The sequence below is a fragment of the Phyllostomus hastatus genome, unplaced genomic scaffold (genome assembly GCF_019186645.2).
Source record: "Phyllostomus hastatus isolate PE091 unplaced genomic scaffold, TTU_PhHast_1.1 phas_scaffold_39, whole genome shotgun sequence".
NCBI lineage: Eukaryota > Metazoa > Chordata > Mammalia > Chiroptera > Phyllostomidae > Phyllostomus > Phyllostomus hastatus.
The window spans coordinates 21,963,410-21,984,066 of NW_025334028.1; the positions used below are offsets into that span (position 1 = coordinate 21,963,410).

Here is a 20,657-nt window from a genome sequence, read left to right on the forward strand (position 1 = left end):
TACCAGCTAATCTCACATTTCATCAGCCAAGTGTACTTGTGGATTTTGCAGTTCTTCCTAGTCTGCAACAAATGATTAAAATGGTGACCTCTGTGCCCTAAATTAAAAAGTTGAAGTAGAAAAACAGCACATGGAAATTTAGCAAAAAACTGTAAAGCACTGTTCATATGGAGAAATTTTTTTCATGCAAAGGATTGTGAAATCCCATGTATCAATTTTAATATAAAAACAGTATTCTCTAATATTCTTTTCAGCTATTATAAAATGACATGTAAACAAAAAAATACTAGAAGCTGAGGTATAGTGAGAGGGGCTGCAATGATTTGTACAAATTGGGTTATATCTAAAAATATTGCAAAATTTAGTATGTAGGTATTTGATCTACTAGATAACAATAACCTAATTAGCTGGCTTAAATGACTAGCACAAGACTCTTTCATGAACAGAGTTTATTAAGTTTATTGTAATGGCCATACCCAGGTAGCTCAATTGGGTTAGAGAAGAGGTGTCAAACTCATTTTCACCAGGGCTGGAGGTGCCACATCAGCCTCGAGGTTGCTTTCAAAAGGCAGAATGTAATTTTAGGACTGTATAAATGTAACTACTCCTTAACTAGAGGCAAGGAGCTCGGCACTGCTGCTGGGTAGAAACAAGGTTCTAGGCCGGATAAAACAAGGTAGAGAGCCAGATTCAGCCCTCAGGCTTTGTGTTTGCCACCTGTGGGTTACAGCATCATGCCAATACGCCAAGGTTGCAGGTCTGATCCTGGGTCAGGGCACATAAGAAGCAACCAATGAATACATAAATAAGTGGAACAACAAAACCAATGTTTCTCTCTAAAATCAATAAATTTAAAAAGTTTGTTGTACTGTAGCTAAAAATGGACGTTTCTAGATCAAGCTACACTTAACCGCATTTTACTCATACATTAAGAAAATCCCTACAAGCTACACTTGAATTCTTGTAGAATACAATTTTGCAACTTGAATGCACATGTCCTTAACTCTTAACTACTACAAAGACTTGCGGGCATCTTGTACATTTAAAATAAATGAATTCTTAATTAAGGTAGCACTAATATCTATCAACTGTATTATTCTGCACATCTATGCAGCTTAGCACAAAATTTCAAGTTCCAGAAAGGAAAGTGTGACAACAGAGACAGAAAAAATGTGTGATACTGTAGAATGATAACAAGGTAAACAAAAAATTTAAATGTCAATGCTACTTAAACCAAAGGCTACCAGAAGACCCATATCTGAAAATAACTACGAAAGGGATGCTTCCAGTGTGGAAATATGGCCCTGAACGTTCAAGAGTCATGTGTGAGTGCAGGCAGAGGGGGGGGGTGGTGGTGGTGGGAAGGGATGGAGTGGACTCACTAAAAAAGAAGATGAACATTGTAGCGAGGGTTACAGCACTAAGGCTAGAAGATGAGGATAAAGACATTGTTGACATTGGAGGTTCTATAGCAGAAGTGTCAAACTCATTTTCCAGGGACCACATCAGCCTTGCAGTTGCCTTTAAAGGGCAGAATGTAGAGCTCCTTGTCCTTACTTAAGGAGTAGTTACATTTACACAGTCCCAAAATTACATTCAGCCCTTTGAGGGCAATCACGAGGCTGCTGTGGCCCCTGGTGAAAATCAGTATGACACCCTTGTTCTATAGAAAGGTGTGACTTAGAAGAGGGTCACTTTTCTTCTAATGATTAAGGAACAGAAGGTGATAACGAAGATGAAGTTGAACACTGACAAAAATGCTGCATAAGCTGGTGTTGGACCTAATGCAAGCTGGGCAGGCTTGGGGCTACAATCCTTAACAAAAAAAAATTCCTAAAAGTAAACCTACTATTCTGGTCAAAACAAAGAGCTGGAAAGGGAAAAAAAATTAAAGCAAAAGAGACTAGGGAAAAAAAGAGAATAGTTTGATAAGAAGCAGGAATGTGAAATGACGTGCAGAGCCAAGCCAAATGTTGTCTAAGACAGAGAGGAATTGTCAGAGAATTGCAAGGACAGATGTTGTACAATTCTTCAATGTTCTTCAGAAGCATCAAAAGAATGTTGATAAAAAGGTTAAAGAAACTGGCAGCTCTATTAGAAAGCATGCTAAGTTGATTATCAACTGTTTTCAAGAAAGATTTCATCAGTGTTCTGAGAGGTATGCATGCAAGGACAAACTAGAAAAATTCAGTGAGAAAGTACTCAAAAACCAAAGGAGGCAGCCCGCTTCACTGCAGATAGGAATGTGAAGTGCTACAGCAACTATGAAAAACAGTATGGACACTCCACAAAAAATTAGGAAGAGGGTGACCAAATAACCCAGCAACCCCTCTTCTGGGTATCTACCCCAACATTTTTAAAACATTTTCTTACAAAGATACATGCACCTCTATGTTCATTGCAGCATTATTCATAATGGCCCAAGACATGGAAACAAGTGAAATGTCCTTCAACAGATGATCAGATAAAAAAGATGTGGTACATATATATAATAGAATACTATTTAACCATAAGAAAAAATGAAAGACTATCATTTGTACCAACATGAATGGATCTTGAAAATATCATGCAAAGTGAAATATGTCAGATACGAAAAGTGAAGAACCACAAGATTCCATTCAAATGTAGAATATAAAACTGAAAGCAACAAATGAAAAAAAAAAAAAAACAAGAAAAAACAAAACTCAAACACAGACAACAGTATAGTGATTACCAGAGCAAAGGGGGTTGGGGGTTAGTAAAAGGTAAAGGGGGTCAAATACTTAGTGACAGAAAATTCAACTTTGGGTGGTAGACACACAATGCAATATACAGATGAAGTGTCATAGAATTGTATTTTTGAAACCTATAATTGTATTAACCAATGTCACCACAATAAATTTAATTCAGGAAGAAAAGAAGGCAGCAGCAGCCCAGGATGGACAAGCCGATGTGATTTTATGATGTGAGCATCCATGAAAGACTGGGACAAAGAAAGTGATGGACTGGGTAACAGCAGACAAGAATCTGGATAATGACACAACGCTATATAGGAAACAGTGTACATCACTTTATTTTTCCTAGAAAAATACTTCATGCCCTGAAAGTTGGGGAATTTTAAAGATATGACTTTTAAGAAAGACTTTTACTATTACCAACTTTGATGTTTCCCCCTCCACATAAACTTGCTAAAATTATTTTTCAAACTTTTCATATGCACTTTGCCACGATTATTACAAATTCACATGTTGGTCATGGATATTCATGTTTTGTCTCAGTGTTAACAACATTACCAATGTTTCCAGAAATGCACTACTTTAATTAAAATGAATTCCTTAAAGTTAAAAGAAATGAAAATTAAGGTTTTTTTAAATAAAAAATAACTGTAAAGGTTTACATAAGTTGAACATTATACAAAAGTAAAAACTACTTCAAAATACATCAATTAATAATGCCCTGGCCAAGTGGTTCAGTTGGTTGGAGCGTTACTTGGTGCACCAAAAGGTTTAATCCCCATTGGGGCACATACAGGAAGCCAAAAAAACAGGAAAACAACAACAAAAAAAGCTCTCTCTCTCTCTAAAATCAATAAACACATCCTCGGGTGAAAATAAAATATATATTAATACCATTAGGACAAGCATTTACACTGCACAAAATTATATTGGTTCCAGTAACATGGTAATTTCTATTTCAATTATTCTTTAAAGCTTTATAATTATAATTTCAAAGACAAATATTTTAATGAACTCAATTATTGCTTCTAAGTTTATTCCTTTAAAAATGTTGAAAGGCATAAGCAAAACTTAATATTAAATGTTAGTTTAAAAAATCAATTTTACATGTCATAGTTACACAAACAAGCAGCTGATTCTTTCTAAAATTCTGTTAAGGTTCCGTAACGTTAAAAGTTAAAGGTTAAGACCTGGCTGGCGTAGCTCAGTGGATTGAGTGCGGGCTGCGAACCAAAGTGTCACAGGTTCGATTCCCAGTCAGGGTGCATGCCTGGGTTGCAGGCCATGACCCCCAGCAACAGCACATTGATGTCTGTCTGTTTGTCTGCCTGTCTCTCTCTCTCCCCCCTTCCCTCTCTAAAAATAAATAAAATGTTAAAAAAAGTTAAAGGTTAAAATTTTATGTAAACTATAGTTTTAGGGGAAAAAAGATTTCTTTTTATACTCCAAATATTTAAAATCACCTTTCAAAAGAAATTAACCTGCATTTCTTCAAAAGGTTAGAAAAATGAACAACACCCCCCCCAAAAAAAAAAAAGACAGACAAAAAAGTTCTACAAAAAAATAGTGAGTTAGCCCTGGCTGGTGTAGCCCAGTGGATTGAGTGTTGGCCTGCAAACCTAAAGGTCACAGGTTCAATTCCCAGTCAGGGCACATGCCTGGATTGTGGCCACATCCCCAGTTGGGGGCATGTGAGAGGCAACCAATCAATGTTTCTCTCCCTCTCTTTTTCCCTTCCTTCCCCTCTCTCTAAAAATAAAAAATCTTTTAAAAAATAAATAAATAAAAAGTTAGAAAACCAGGTAGTCACTGTTTCAGTGTCTCCAGGTTTACAGAGTAGGTCATATCCTTCTACTTAGCTTAAGCTAATGAACTATCAAGCTTCCAAATGTAAAAAGATCTATATAAACTTTCCCATATATATTTCTTTAATCCAATAAATACACTACATTTTTGCTTTCTTCAAAGAAACTGTCAGGACATTGTTTTATTACTTTATATTAGTAAACAGAAGAATACACACACACACACACACACACACACACACACACCAAAAGATACAACCAAAAGGTAATATAAATTATGGTGTTCATGATACAGGAATTAAATGTGATGTTTGGGAAAATATTTTAAAATGTTAATGTAAATGTGGGAAAAAAGATGATTATAGAAATGTATAAAAATGAGCACCTTTACTTTTGCGGGGAGAGGACACATTTTATTTTTCATTTAAGATGCCCTAAATAAACTGTCATCCATCCAATGAAATATTATTCTATGCAAAAAATGGCTATCACGCTGTGAAAAGACACAGAGGCACTGACTGATGTGGCTCAGTGGATTACACATCCTCCCTTAAACCAAAAGGTGGCCAGTTCAATTCCTAGTAAGGCATAGGCCAGGTCCTCAGTTGGGGGCGTGCAAGGGCAACCAATCAATGTTCTTCTCTCCATTTCTCCCTCCCTTCTCCTCTCTCTAAAAATAAGTAAAATCTTCTTTTTCATAAAAAAGACAAAGAGGACCCTTAAAAGCATATTCCTAAGTGAAAAAAGACAATCTGAAAAGGCTATATACTATATGATTCCAAATATATGACATTCTGGAAAAGACAAAACTATGAAGACAGTAAAGACATTAGTGGTTGCCAGAGGTCAGGAGGGATGTTATCAACAGAGGACAGAGGAATTGCAAGCAGTGAAACTACTCTGCATGATAAATGCATGCCATTATGCACTTGTCCAAATTCACAGACTGTACAAGAGTAAATCCTAATGTAAACTACTGACTTGGGGTTATGATGATGTGTCCATGTAGGTTCATGCAGTATTAACAAATATACAACTCTGGTGTTGATATTGACTGTGGGGAGGCTGCGTGTGCGTGTGCGCGCACGCGGGGGAGAGGCAGAAAGTATACAGGAAAGTACCCTCTGCATCTTCCTCTCAATTTTTCAGTAAAACTAAACCTGATCTAAAAAATAAAGTCTACTTAAAACGAAAAGAAAAAGGAAAAGACGAATACAGCGAGAAAAAAATAATCCACAAACAGGTAAAGCAAAAACCGACCAGTGGACACCTAATTGTTGAAATGATTGATAATTTTTATTTTCTTCATACCAATCTAAATGTTTCAAATTTATTATAAGAAAATTATCCTGAACCCCAAATATATATTTGAGTCTATTTCTGGACTGCTCAGTCTGTTGCAGTGATCTGTTAGTACCCATTCACCAGCATTACATTTTTAAAAGTTATGGTACTTAGGCTCAGTAAATGTTTTTTCTCACTGAAGAGCAAGTTCCCCATTGCCCCTTTGCTCTTCCTTTCCAGAAATTCACTGCTGATTCTCATTTATTCTTTCAAATAAACTTCACAATGATTTTATAAAGCAGGGGCTTGCAAACTTTTTCTATAAAGAGTAAATATTTTAGGCTGGTGTTCTAGCACTTATTCTTGTGTTTTATAACCCTTTACACTAAAGTAGCCTTAAGGTAGATTTGTGGAATCCAGCATAAAATGTAGGTCCCTATCCACCTGCAAAGAGTCTGACATTTTGATGCAGTTTGTACTAAATTGAGCTAATTCAAGGAAAAAAAATAATGTATTTCCAAAATAAATCATTTTCAAAACCCACTTATATTCTTCATGTATTAAAATCCTCCAATGTATTTCTAGGTAAAGGTGTATAGCTTTTATTTATGAATCTTGCAAATTACTTGTTAAATATATGAGTGTAATTCCCGGGCACATGAGGACACTAGCACTTGGGTACATGAATGCCAAATTGCTTGCTAAATTTTCTATTCCTGGGCAACTTCTGCTCAAGGTGGAGACATAGTTGAACACGGCTTGCCTCCTCACACAACCACATGAAAATTACAACTAAAATACAGAACAACCATCACACAGAACTGTCAGAAATCAAGTTGAATGGAGGTCTGACAACTATGGAATGGAAGAAACCATATCCATCCAGACTGGCAGGTGGAGCAGAGACACCAAAACAGCTGAATCCACATCCACCTGTGTGGATAAAAATTCAGGAGGGATATCTCGGGAGCAAGGAGTCCCAGCCCCAACCAAGTCCCCCAACCCAAGGCTCCAGTTCCAGTCCCCACAACTTCTGGTGGCAAAAACCAGCAAGGGGCTGACTTGGTAGAAGAAACTTCTGGAGTCCCAAGCAATTCCCCTTAAAGAACCTACACACAGACTCAGAATCTTTCCCTCTGAGCTCCAGCACTGGGATAGCAGCCTGAAAGGCACCACTCATGAAAAGCACAGGAAGAAAGTGAATTATCTGGCACCAGGGCATGAGCTGGGGGACAGCTTTATTCCAGACAGACAAGCAGGCAGAGGCCACTGTCCCTTTTCTGAACCCTCTCACCACAGGGCCACACAGTCAGCACACTGCTGCCATACCTGAGACTCCATCAAGGTAATGCTATTTGCCCTGCCCTGGAGATCCCCAGAAACTCAGTCCCACCCAACTAATAGGCCCACCCTGCCGCTTTTCCATATGAATAGCTGGTCTTGGCTCTTGCTTCACAACTTCCTAAATCCTCCCAAACAAGCAAAAGCCAGCCTTAGTGAGCCTCCAGCCCTGATACCTCTTGCTAAGTGGCCCCAGGCCTGGCACTAGTAGCCAGCTTAGATTCACAGCTTGGCTTCCCCTGAAAATCTCCAGGCCCAGCACAAGTAGCTGTCATCTCAAACTGCTTTGGCAGGGTGACCGTACACAAAACACAAGTAGGGACTGACCTTGGCCTGCGCCACCCAGGAAACCCCCAAACCTACATATCCAGTGGACAGCTACAGATCACATCAGAGTACTACCACCGTGCCCCTGCACAGCTGATCCTCCATGAAGGGCAGAGGTTGGTGGTCAGTAGTCACAGCCAGTCCTTGCAGCTGACTGGCCTATGTAAATCCCTCCTATTGACCTGCCAACAGCAATCAAGGCTCAATTACAAGAGGAGGGTGTACTCAGCCCACACAAAGGGCACACCTCAAGTACTCAGCTTGGGTAATAGGGGAGGCCGTGCCACTGGAGCCTACAGGATACCTATTACATTAGGCCACACTACCAAGACATGGAGTCATAGCAGCTCTACCTAATACATGGAAACAAACATAGGGAGGCTGCCAAAATGAGGAGACAAAGAAACATGGCCCAAATGAAAGAACAGACTAAAACTTCAGAAAAAGAGCCATATGAAATGGAAATAAGCAATCTATCAGATGAAGAGTTCAAAACACTTTATAAGGATGCTCAAGGAACTCAGTGAGAACCCCAACAACATAAAAATGATCCAGAAATGAAGGATACACTAATTAAAGAACAACTTACAAGGAAACAGTGGAGTAGATGAGGTCAAGAATCAAAACAATGATTTGCAAGATAAGGAAGCAAAAACCAACCAATCAGAACAAGAAAAAAGTATCCAAAAACAGGAGGACAGTGTAAGCAGCCTCTGGAACAACTTCAAGAGTTCCAAGTTTTGCATCACAGGGGTGCCAGAAGGAGAACAGAAAGAGCAAGAAACTGGAAATCTATGTGAAAAAATAATGAAAGAAAACATCCCTAATTTGGTGAAGGAAATAGACATAAAGTCCAGGAAGCACAGAAAGTCCCAAACAAGATGGATGCAAAGAGGCCCACTCTATGACATATCATAACTAAAATGCCAAAGGTTAAAGATAAAGAGAGAACCTTAAAAGCAGCAAGAGAAAACCAGTTAGTTACCTACAGGGGAATTCCCATAAGACTGATAGCTGATTTTTCAAAAGAAATTTTGCAGGCTAGATGGATTGGCAAGAAATATTCAAAATCATGAAGAGCAGGGACCTATAGCCAAGACTGCTTTACCCAGCAAAGCTGTCATTTAGAATTGAAGGGCAGAAAAATAGCTTAACAGACAAGAAAAAACTAAAGGAGTTTATCATCATCAAGCCATTATTTGAAATGTTAGAGGGACTTATTTAAGCAAAAGATCCATACTATAAACAATAAAATGGCAATAAATACATATAATTGAATTGTTGAATCTATCAACAACTGAATCTGTAAAACAAACTAAGGTTACAGAAAGAACAGAGACAATCATGGATACAGACAGTGTTTTTTGATGGTTGCCAAATGAGAGGGTGGTGTGGGGGAAATGGGTGAAGGGATGAGGGGATTAAGAAGTACAAATAGATAGTTACAGAATACTCATGGGGATGTAAAGTACAGTATAGGAAAAGGAGTAGCCAAAAAAACATACACAAGACCCATGGATATGAACAATAATGTGGGGATTGCCGAAGGGAGTGGGGAGTGCTGGTGGAGGGGGGTAAACAGGGAAAAACTGGGGCAACTGTAAAAGTATAATCAATAAAATATTAAAAAAAGAAAAAAATAAACTTGCCATTCCTAGCACTTTTTTCCTAATTACAGAAAAAATGTTGTGCTGTATTCTATAACCAGAATGCAACATTAAGTTACCTCTAAAATGTCATGATAAGCCCTAGCTGGTGTGGCTCACTGGACTGAGTGCTGGACCGTGAACCAAAAGGCTGCCGGTTTGATTCCCAGTCAGGACACATGCCTGGCTTGGGGGCTAGGCCCCCAGCAGGGGGCATGCAAGAGGTAACCACAAGTTGATGTTTCCCTCTTTCTGCCTCCCTTCCCTTCACTCTAAAAATAAATATTTTTCTTAAAAAAAGAAAAAGAAAAATAATAATTATCATGGTATTTTAATTTTATTTTTTTGCTTACAGATTTAAAAAGCAGGGAAAAAAAGAGCTGGAATGTAGATGGAAGACAAGTAGTAACTGATGAATGGGCACAGTGACATCCTTAAAGTGTTAGAAGCAGGTAACATCTTTAGAAGGGGGTAGTGAAGGAAGGGTGGGGGTAATTAAAAAGAGCTGTTTATGAAATAACTAGATCCCGGAACCCTCCTACCCCTACTCCAAGTCACTATGTTTGCTGTCATATGGGTTCAAAAATAAAAAGAAAATAAGCAACTTGGTGGGAACAGGCAGCAGAAAGAAAATGCCTTTTAAAATATGTACCTATATATATCCTTAACAGAGTTAAGATTTTGTATGCATACAACAATTACAGGAAGCTATAAAAGTGAACATTCAGGAGATGAAAGAAAGGGAGGTGGAAGGGAGAGAGGGAAAGGAAAACAGGGAGAGAGGAAACACCTGAAAATTATTATTACCAGGAAGAAAGGGTTGAAAAATAAATGAAATTTCCCAGAAAATAAAGCAAAAGTGATAGAAAATCAGCAAGGTTTAATTTTTTTTTTTAAGTCAGAGAGAGAACCAGTCTAGGAGACTGACTACCTGAATAACTGTTTCCAAAAGAAAAAAGAGAGGAAAATAGTAAATAATATCAGAAGTGATGAATATGAGTTGTTGTTACCATATTGAAAAAGTCCAATGAGTACTTAACACAATGGACAAAAATACTCGTACCAAAACATGTCACTGTGAAATGGGGACAAGGAAAGAGTCTACAAATTTCTGGGGAGTGGAAGGGAACTAGTCACATTAAAAAACAAAAATAAAAACAACTATCAGGATAATTTCTGACTTATCAACAGCCACAACAGAAAATAGCCATAGAATAATGACTTCAAATTCTGAAGAGAATTCTACACGTGGCCAAACTATACTACTTAAGATGCAATGTCTCAAAAATCTTTAACCTTCATGTTATTCTTTAAAAACTACTAGAGGTGTGATCCACAAAAGTGAATAAGAAACTAAGTAAAAGGGAGAAAAGAGACACAAAGTGTAAAGGTACAACACAGAAGTCAGATGAGAGAGAATCAGGAGCACAGTAAGAGCAGATCCAAAAAAGACAGGTGTGCACCAGATACAGAGAGCAGAGGTACAGATTGGAGCAATGTGATTTAAGCTATCTTCCTTTGATAAGGCCATCATGACAAAGATGCCTATTATTCTACCCTTAAAAAAAAAGACATTGGTTGCCTGACCCAAACTTTTATCTATACTTAACCATGTGTTAAGGAAGCTCCCTTTCTCTCTTGGAGTCCTTCTGGAACAGCTAAGAATGTAACAGGAGAAGAGTTCAGCTTTAACCTAACTCTTAAAACAAGATAGACAGAGCAGCCCGTTACCACAAACTATCGTAACTAAAGGTTCTTTACCTGGCCCACAACAGAGCCCCATCAGATAAATGTAGAGTCCTGTGTTTCTCAGAACACATTCATGAGCTTGCCCACTGGTTTCCCCAAGAGGTGCTCTAGTAGAAATTCCAGGAAGCTAAAGCCAAACTATAACCTAGAAAAGGTGTTCAGCTTATCTTCTTTTGGGAACTTCATCTAACAGTAGCAACAGTAACCTTTCCTTACATATCCAGGTTTTTAGTTTTTCAAAACTAAAACACATAGCTAAAAGAGACATTCACTGGAGATTAGCCCTGGCTGGCGTAGCTCAGTGGATTGAGCGCGGGCTGCGAACCAAAGCATCGCAGGTTCGATTCCCAGTCAGGGCACATGCCTAGGTTGTAGTCCACAGCCCCCAGCAACAGCACATTCATGTTTCTCTCTCTCTCTCTCTCTCTCTCTCTCTTTCTCTCTCTCTCTCCCCCTCCCTTCCCTCTCTGGAAATAAATAAATTAAAAAAATCTTAAAAAAATAAAAAAGAGACATTCACTGGAGATTAAACTTGGAAGATAACTGTACTATTTAAAAATACAAGGGACTGAATAACACAAAAGTCAGGATAGAGGAGCAAAGAAATATGAATGTGACCATGGATACATGGGTCTTCAGTCTATTTTTCTAAAACTTAGGCACATATGTATTTTATATTTGTCTACATATAAAATTTCACAATTTGAAAGGAAGGAGCTCTAAAAAAATGGTGGTTTAATATCCAGCTATAGTCACAAAAGTGTTTTATTTGACAGTAAAGTTTTTAAATTTTCTATTTTGTTGCCAAAATATTTAACTTAAAGATTTACTACCTCAAGTATAGAATGATAGATAAAAAGGTTATTGGAAAGAGCACTGAACTAACCTAAATATCAATATAAAAATAATTATGTTCAAGAACAAACTGTGTAATACATACACATCAGGAAAATAGTGAAAGCTTTGTGTGTTGATATGCAATACCCTAAACAATTAGTGAAAAACATAATGTGCCAGTATAGGGTATATAGTTGACTACCATTTCTTTAAAGAATATACATATTTGATTATAAATATACAAATCTCTACAAAAACATAAAAAATGACAATGCTAGTTACCTCTAGAGGTGATCTACCTTGATGGGATCAGCTGACAAGATTTCACTATACACTTTTTTGCACAAATTTCAAATTTTTCTAACATAAATATACTGAATCCCAAATATATACTTGAGTCTACTTCTGAACTGCTCAGTCTACTGCAGTGGTCTGTCAGTTCCCACATGCACTAATATTACATTTTTAAGTTACCTTGTTCAGTAACGTTTTTTCTCATTGTAGATCGTTACCCACTGCCCTTTTCCTTTTCAGAAATGTACTGCCAATTCTCATTTGAGAATTGAGTTTTGAGCAATGTAAAGTACTGCCTATTCACGTATTTTTAAAATAGAAAAAAAAAGACCCACAAAAAAACCCCATAGAGCAATTTTAATTCCACATAAGACCAAATAATTATCTTTGAAAGTATAAAATATAGACAGATGTTTTCCTAGGATAAAATTAAACAACTTATCAAACCAAACTGGTCATATTGTTGTACAAAATTAAGCCAAATGCACTATGCATATATTTGTATACATCAGAATGTTTCCAGATTCTAGAGCTATGCTGTCCAATTTTGTAGCCACTAGCCCCATACAGAATTAAATTTCAAGTAATTAAAATTATATTTAAATTAACTAAAGTTTAAAATTTATTTCTTTGGTTGGACTAGTCACATTTGAAGTGTTCAACTGCTACCTTGGATAACACATATATATAGCATTCCCAGCATCACAGAAAGTTAACTTGAATAGCCCTTCTCTAGAAGAACCCTAAAAAAAAAAAAATGACTCACAGAGGATCCCAGGACTAGAGGATCTAGTCCTGGGGAGAGGACTAGATGGCTAAAGATAGAAAGGAGATAGATTTTTCACAATAGTAAGATAAAACTTAGCCTGTGCCAGTATCCTTAATGTTTCATGTTAACTCACTTAATCCTTAATCCTTACTGTATGCTTAAATATACCTGAATTCCTTTGTAATCTTAAGTATTTTATTTGATGCATTTTAAAACATTTTTCTAAGAATGGGGCCATAGGCTTCACCAGATTGCTAAAGAGTCCCATTTAAATTTTAGACCATGAGCATCTATTACTAATTTAAAAAAAAATTAACAAAAAAGAGCTAAATACCATTAAGTACAAACCAAAAATACAAGAGATTTTACCGTCCTAAGCAGTATTTAAAGAAATAAAGTTTACAATTTTAAATGAAAAAAAGTATCACTCCTCTCCCCACTATGCCAAATCCCCATAAATCTGGTACGCCCTTTCAGATGATTTTATATTTATTTCTGTATAATGATGATGCATGCACTGATTTTTATCCTTACAGTAAGAGAAGTCTGACTAAAGATAAAGAATTGAACTTTTTAGTTTGAGCTGATTTATTTCTTTTTTGAATAGAATAGTAATAAAAGTTGAGGCCAGGACCTGCTTCTAAATTCTAGCTCTCTTACTTAAGGAACTATGTGGCCTTGATAGAAATTTTTGAAAAACATCTGAAATATGAATTTTTGACCTATAAAAAGTATTCATCCTAAAATATTAAGAGGATTAGGAAGGGAACTACAAGAAAGATGTTTTATCTTTCCAATTAAAATATCAAATTGTCTTGCCTTAATAAAGATTAGAACTAATTTCCATATAGCATTTCATAGTACCAAGTTTAAAAGACAACTAAAAACATGCAAAAGTACATTTTGCTTTTAAGAGTACTGTAAAACCATGAGTTTCAGAGAACTCTTGTGGTCTTATTACTACTACCTTCCCCAAACAATTCAGTTTTTCATAATCTCAAATTTTAAAAAAATGTACTACTGATTTCAGTAGCAAAATATTTTAACTGGCAATTGTCAATCACTTGAATTGACATGGTCCAGAAATAAATGAGAAACTGGAGATGGGAAATGACAGTTCACTTTCTTAAGAAATCTATCCATAAAGTTCTGGATCAGTTACTAAAATATGACGACTATAACTAACTACTTGTTTACTCCTCAGATGTAGACACCAAGGTGCTATTTATTTCCTTATGATTCTGTACTTTAGTTATCAAACATCGTAGTAGCCTGAAAACAAATGTTCACAAATTTTTCTCTTACAGCTTGAGCAAAATATCTAGTTAAGTTTATCAAATTAATCTCCCCAAGTTGCACAAGGAAAGCACATTACATGCCTGTTGGAAAGAGTATCATGGTTAAGAACTCATCTTCTGCAACTTAGCTGCTTTAGCTTGAACCCCACCCCACCACTTACCAGCTGTGTGATCTTGGGCAAGTTAGTCACACAAAGTTACTTAATCTCTCTGTGCCTTGGTTTCCTCATCTAAAAGAATAATAATACCTACCTCACAGGACTGCTTGTAAGGATTAAATTAATTAATGTATATAAAGCATTTAGTGTGGTGCCTAACACACAGCGAGTGGTATATTTTAGTTACTAAGAAATAAAAACCTGCCTACATTAAAAACAGAGCCCTGGCTGGTGTGGCTCAGTGAATTGAGCACCAGCCTGTGGACCAAAGGGTTATCAATTCAATTCCCAGTCAGGGCACAAGCCTGGGTTGCTGGCCAAGTCCCCAGTGGGGGGCACATGAGAAGCAACCACGCACAGATGTTTCTCTCCCTTCCCCTCTAAAAATAAATAAATGAAAATTATTTAAAAAATAAATATAACATTGTTTAAAAGGTTATTTTCATTAAGTCAGTTGCTAGAAATCCAATGCTGGTTAGATTTGTCATAATTCCACATAAACTTACTGAACACAGAGTGAATGACCAAAGTATAGCTCCCCATTGTTTCTGTGAAATAATGTATCAAAAAAAAATCTTATTTTTCTGACCACATTCTCAGGTTCTAGAGATGACTCTTCAGTTCATAAGAGACAAAAGTGATTCTTTTTTTCCAGACGCAAATAGGAACTTTTGAAGAAACACTAGTGATTTTTATGGTAGAGCTAGAAATGGGAAGAGAGTATCTGAGGTTTGTGGATCATAAGCTTTGCATTTGGCCAAAGATTGACAATTAAAAGGCAGTTATGTGAATTTCCTACCAAAGAAAGGAAAAAATGCATATACTAGATATGGATGGACACACCTGCATGGAACACATTCATGGAGTATGAACTTTATCTAGTTCTTCCCAACTGATAGAGGTCATCTCAGAATACTGCATTAAAACATCAAAATCATTATGAGACATCTTATTTCCACTTTTCAGCTACACTTAGAATTTCCAGTCTTCAAGGTCACACAGATATTAAAATTAGACTATAAACCATGTTTGCTTATACCTCTCTGAATAATCTCTATAACAAAGGTAGAGCAAGTCACAGGTACCAGAAGAACCAGAAAATTTCCAGTAGTAGCAAGGAAAAGTAGAAATTACCATTGCTAAAAGAACTATTTCACAGGTTCCTTGTTATATCCAGAACTACTGGTACTTCTATATTCTTAACCATATATAAATCAGAGTATTTCATTTTTAAAAATTTGCCTAAAGTTTTCTGTCCAAATTGGATTAAGTTTATATAATTGATTTTACACATTATTCTCTGAAACTTCAGTGTTAAACTGTGTCTATTTCTAAACTGAATTTCTCTATGTCAAAAATTATGTATACTAGTAATTCAAAGTATGAAATGAAGTGAAACTTGGAATATAAACATTAAAACCATTTAGCTGCTTTATGAATGAATTTTGATACACAGGGTTCTTTCATTAACGCAAGAACACACATTAATTTGCAAGATATGCTTGTCAATCAATGGTCTTTGGTTAACAAAAAAACACTGAATTATATAATAACATATTTGTCAATATGTATTTAAGCTCTATTCACTTGTAATACATAAACTCTGCAATACAAAGCATCTTTCTAAAGGATAAAAAAGGAAACAGATCAGCTGACCAAGTTGATTGTACTTCTGAAATGAATATACAGTTTAAAAAATTCAGGACATAGTGTAAAAATCAAGTAAAATTATATGGCTTCAGTTTAACTAAAAAAAAAATTAATGCCTTACCTTGAAAAGAACTACAAGTAAAAAAAAACAAACAAACAACCCCACAGCCCAATAATAAAGAATACAGAATGAAGATAAAGCTGCAAAGAAACATGACCCGCTCGAGACAAGATGGCTGGGGAAACTGCCTTGCCATCTTCACCAACTAATATTAACTCTAATTTTGATCCAGCTGCAATTCAAATGCCAACAGAGTAACAGGAGAGTACTGTTTACCCCTAATGTTCAAAATTTTGCCGTATTACCTGTAAAAAGGGAAAATGCTTCCTTTACTTTGACCTATCAAGTTTCTCAACAAATGTAATACAACTGAACCCATACACTCGCACTTGAGACAAATCTCGATATCAAATTGAAATGACTGACATTTTATGTAATTTACATAGATAAAAAGTCCCCAAGTGCCTATGAAAGGTGGGACAAGCAGGAAAAAACCATGACTCTCTAAGTGCTTGTTATGCCCAGCAGAAAAGCAATAAGGGAACTCACAAGCTACCCCTAATAGCATTGATAAACATGCTTTTTGTAGGCTTCAGCGGGGATATCACAATTCCAACCAATATTAATCAGCTGCTTTTAAAAAAATCTCACTAAAGTTGCCAAAAAGAATTCTAAATAACCTCTGGACAAGGGCACATTAAAAGTGCTAAAAAATGTGCATTTTCACTAAAAATAAACATTCCAATACTATTTTATATACATTCTCAAACTACTATAGTTTCAATCTGGCTTTCCACCTTCTCACACATTAGGTTTTTAGGTTCCCTACTCCCCAAATTCAAACGCAGTATCCAAATCATCCTGGTACAGCACTAGAGCAAATACTATACTGTATCACTGACTGGAATTAAGCTCATTAAACGTTTACATTAAACAAGGTATAAATCACATCTTGTGTAACTTTGTCGGTACAACGTTCTAAACATATCAGGGTCTATAAATATTTACTGACTCAAAATAGTCCAATAGTTTGTAGTTCTGTGTTAACAAAACCGCATCACTCTGCAAAATCTAAAGGATCTAATTGTTACTGAAACTTCACATTATACATTACTATTTAGAGAATTTAGCCTTGCCCCTATCGCCAGCTGTACTATTTTCTAATAACACTGGTACAGTGGGTAGGAGAGCAGATCCGGCCAAAAGTGAACACCAGAACCCATTAAAAGGATGTTAAGTTAAAACTTTACATACTTATCCTAAGTCTATATCCCCAAGCCAGTTAATTGTATCGGCAACTTAAAAGACATGTTTGCAGTCAATCTAACTTCCAGAAATAAAAATGAAAACTGATACTAATAAAATCATAAACAGAAAAGTTGCCTTAAATTCTGGCAACAAGAATAGTTTACAAAAATGTAATTTTTAAAAAGCTCTTATTTTATTCTACAGGCCTTTCCATTTAAAAAACCACAGGACTATTTTCTTCAATAGTTATAAAGGCCTTTAAAAAGACAAAGCAAATTGGTAGACCATAACGAAAATAAAAAATTATTAAAGACATACAAAAACATTTGGCAGACTAGGTCTAGAACTGATTCTAGAGTGTCAAAGGTTTTCTGGTTGTTAATAAACTCCATTATGCCTCTAAAACAATGCCACTTAGATATGACATTCCTAAAACGGCAACACAAGCAAGCCTAGAAGTTTCAGTGAGCCAGTCCCGACAAACCCAAACTATGACAAAGATACCCTCTCTTTTGGGCGGTAACTACAAACTTTCTGTTCTGGGATCAGCTTGCTTCAACTAAGTTTAAAATGGTGCCTAATTTGAGGAAAGACTGCAGAATAAATAAAGAGAAAATAAATGGAAATTATTTTAAAAGTTAAGTTCCTATTTGCAATAAAGTGTGTCTTAGAAATGTTTTAGACAATAAAAACAAGAAAGAACAGGATCCAGACCCATTGCATTCTGTGAGGCGTGCGCACTGCGCGGAACGGATGAATGAATGGGAAGACAGGCGTGTGAGAAATGCACCAGGTCCGGCCGGCACCCAGACCCGCAGCAGCGATCTGTAGGCCTCGCTCCTCCCCCTTCCCTCCTCCATGACAGCCCAGTCTCAAGCATGGAGGGGCGAGAACAAAGTGATCCCCCTCGCCGCCACCACCGTTCATCCTAGTCAGAGATCTGTACTGCGAGACATAGGGTTCTCCTCCCCACCCCAAACCTTTCTCGCCTCCCCTGCCGCCAAACCCGGCAACTCTCCGGCGCGCTGGAGTAACATGCGCTAGTTCCCGTCGGCTCCCCTCGGCGAGGTCGATGCTCTCCGCGCGTGCCGCCACACCAGTCCCGCCCAACCCACGCTCCCGCAACGCCAGCCCACCGGCTCTGATCACCGGACTATTGAAGACCAGCACGCGACCCGCGCCCGAGCCACCGGGCTGGAGGGTGGGAGGGAAAAGGAGGCAAAGACTACCCCGGGGCTCCCTCCTCCCTCTCATTCCAGGCCGGCACGCCGCCCACCCTCCCTGGGGCTCCGGGCTCCCGGTAGGACGCAGCCCCGCGCCCTCCTATCCCGAAGAAAAACCCCACACTCCTATCCCAGGGCCCAAATCAAGCTCCACCCAAGTGGGCTACCTCGCGGCTCGGCAGGAGCGCCCCGCCGCCCTTCACCCCCTCCTCTTGCCCAGCTTTCGGGCCCCCACCAGAACGTGTGCGCTACACGCCACCAGGGCCAGCCTCCGGGGCGCCCCAAGTTGCCCACGGGGAGGTCAGGCTCAAGAAGAGGGGGAGGGGGCGGCAAGGGGTAACGTACGCGCAGGGAACGCTGTCCCGCGGGGTCCCGCAGTCCGAAGGGAGACGGAGCGCGGGGACTGGTGGGGGTGGGGGCCAAAGGCAATACTCACCGGTTCCACAGTCGCCATCTTAGATCGATCTGATCACACAACCGCTCCTGAAGGGGGGTGGGGGGGGGTGAGAGGAAAAAAATAGGATTCAAACCGGGTTGGCTAGTTAATTCCACGTGACGGACGCGTCCGTTTGGCCTTAGTGGCGCCTGCGCAAAACTGCTGCTGCGTGGGTAACGAGAGGCTTCTGGGAAGTGGAGTCTCTCGCTCGCTCTTTTTTTTTTTTAAGGGCAAAGAAAATAAAAAAAAAAAAGGCTGGTCACGTGGTCCGTGGGTAAGGTTCGCGGTTCTCTGCCCGGCGGACACCCGCGTGCTGGTGGGTGATTTTCAGTCCTCTGTTCTACCGCCTGGGTAGCTGCTGTCGCACTTACTGCCAGGCATGCCTACTGTGCCCTTTGTTGCCCTGTCCTCCCATCTTCCCGAGAAGGTTAGGGACTGCAGGTTCAGCACGCGCTATAAAGCTTCATTTGTTTAGTTGAGGTCGTAGGACAAGTCGCCGGCGTGTTTATTTAATTTTCTTTTGACTTCCCACCATTTTCTTTTAGTTTCAAAAAGAGGCGATGGCGATGGAGAGTCGTTTAAGCAATCAACCCTCCCCCGTCCCCCGGCTCCGCTAACGCTGGTGGTCACTCGCCATCACTGCGAAGGCGGGTGGGAGGACCGCCCACGGTACCCACTTGCCACAAGTTGGGGGAGGGGGAGTGCACCCGACAGCTTTTCCTGTCCTAAGTCCTGAGAGTAAGATCTCAGGGCTAAAGTTTGAGTGGAAGTAAAAATTATTTGTAAGTTCTCTCCTCTCGGTTCCACTATTCTGCTGTACAATGTGAACAGAAATAGCCTAAGTCCAGGTGCCAGCCAGGGAAGCCACTCGGGGCCCCGCTGACTAAGCCCTGGACTGGTCGTCAGGAGGCGTTAGGCCGGGTCAACTATGACTCGACGTTGACTCATTCTCCTTAGGCGAGTGACTGAGTCATTCAATGCCTCAGCTTTTTCATTTATGAACCACGGATGATAACTCGTTTACCTCACAAGGGTGTGCTGTGATAATAATGATTGTAAACTGGCTTTGAAAATGCATCAGACTCTGTAAGCGCTTCCTTGTGCCTTCTTCCTAAGGACCAGCTAATTCCCCTGCTGTGTGTTTTGGGTTTCGGGTTTGTTTGGTTTTTTTTTTAAACAACACGTTGAAGTTTTCTGCTGTTTACTCTCTTTTATGATCAAGTACACCAGTGAAATTTTTAATGTTCCAACACAGTCTTTTCTAGTGAGGTAGTTACCCTCAGTAGAAGGTTAAACCTTCAGGAAAATATTGTTATATTCACAACACTGTCAATTTGTAGTTTACACCCACGCTGGTATCCTATGTTTCCTTTCCCTCTAAGATAGCAAGACAGTGTTGTTCTGCACTTTCTAGTTATTAATATAACAAATAGAGAAATCTAGTAGAGCATTGCTATAAGGTTCTAATGGGAAAGACATGTTATTACTATTTTCCACGCTTCTTAGGAATATTAGCACCAAACATCAGTATAAGCAGGCTGCCTGTGATTGCCTGCTTATAGTGTTACTAATGTCCAGAGCTGTGTCATACCTATTATTGAGTACATAATGGTTGCTTGAGTTGACTAACACATAATTGAGGCTGTATGAGTACTCAAAACCATTGCCTGTACGTGTATTTTGATTTACCTTAATGTCAGATAGATGAAAGCTTTTATCCACTCTGCTTAGCTGTAGTAGGTTTAAAGTAGATGGAATTCTAAAAAAGTAACTGATAAATGGATTTTTACTTCAGAGACTCTAACTAGTAACTATTA

General features: G+C 38.4%; 1 protein-coding gene across 1 annotated transcript in view; it reads right to left on the reverse strand.

The window, feature by feature from the left end:
• The window catches only part of EIF4E (eukaryotic translation initiation factor 4E), a 44,969-nt gene extending 26,072 nt beyond the window's left edge, over nucleotides 1-18,897 (reverse strand). Inside the window, exon 1 of the mRNA XM_045820274.1 lies at nucleotides 18,841-18,897. Within this exon, the coding sequence (XP_045676230.1) occupies nucleotides 18,841-18,858 (18 nt within the window). The 5' untranslated portion in view covers nucleotides 18,859-18,897. The remainder of the gene's footprint in view (nucleotides 1-18,840) is intronic.
• Nucleotides 18,898-20,657: the final 1,760 nt, after the last annotated feature.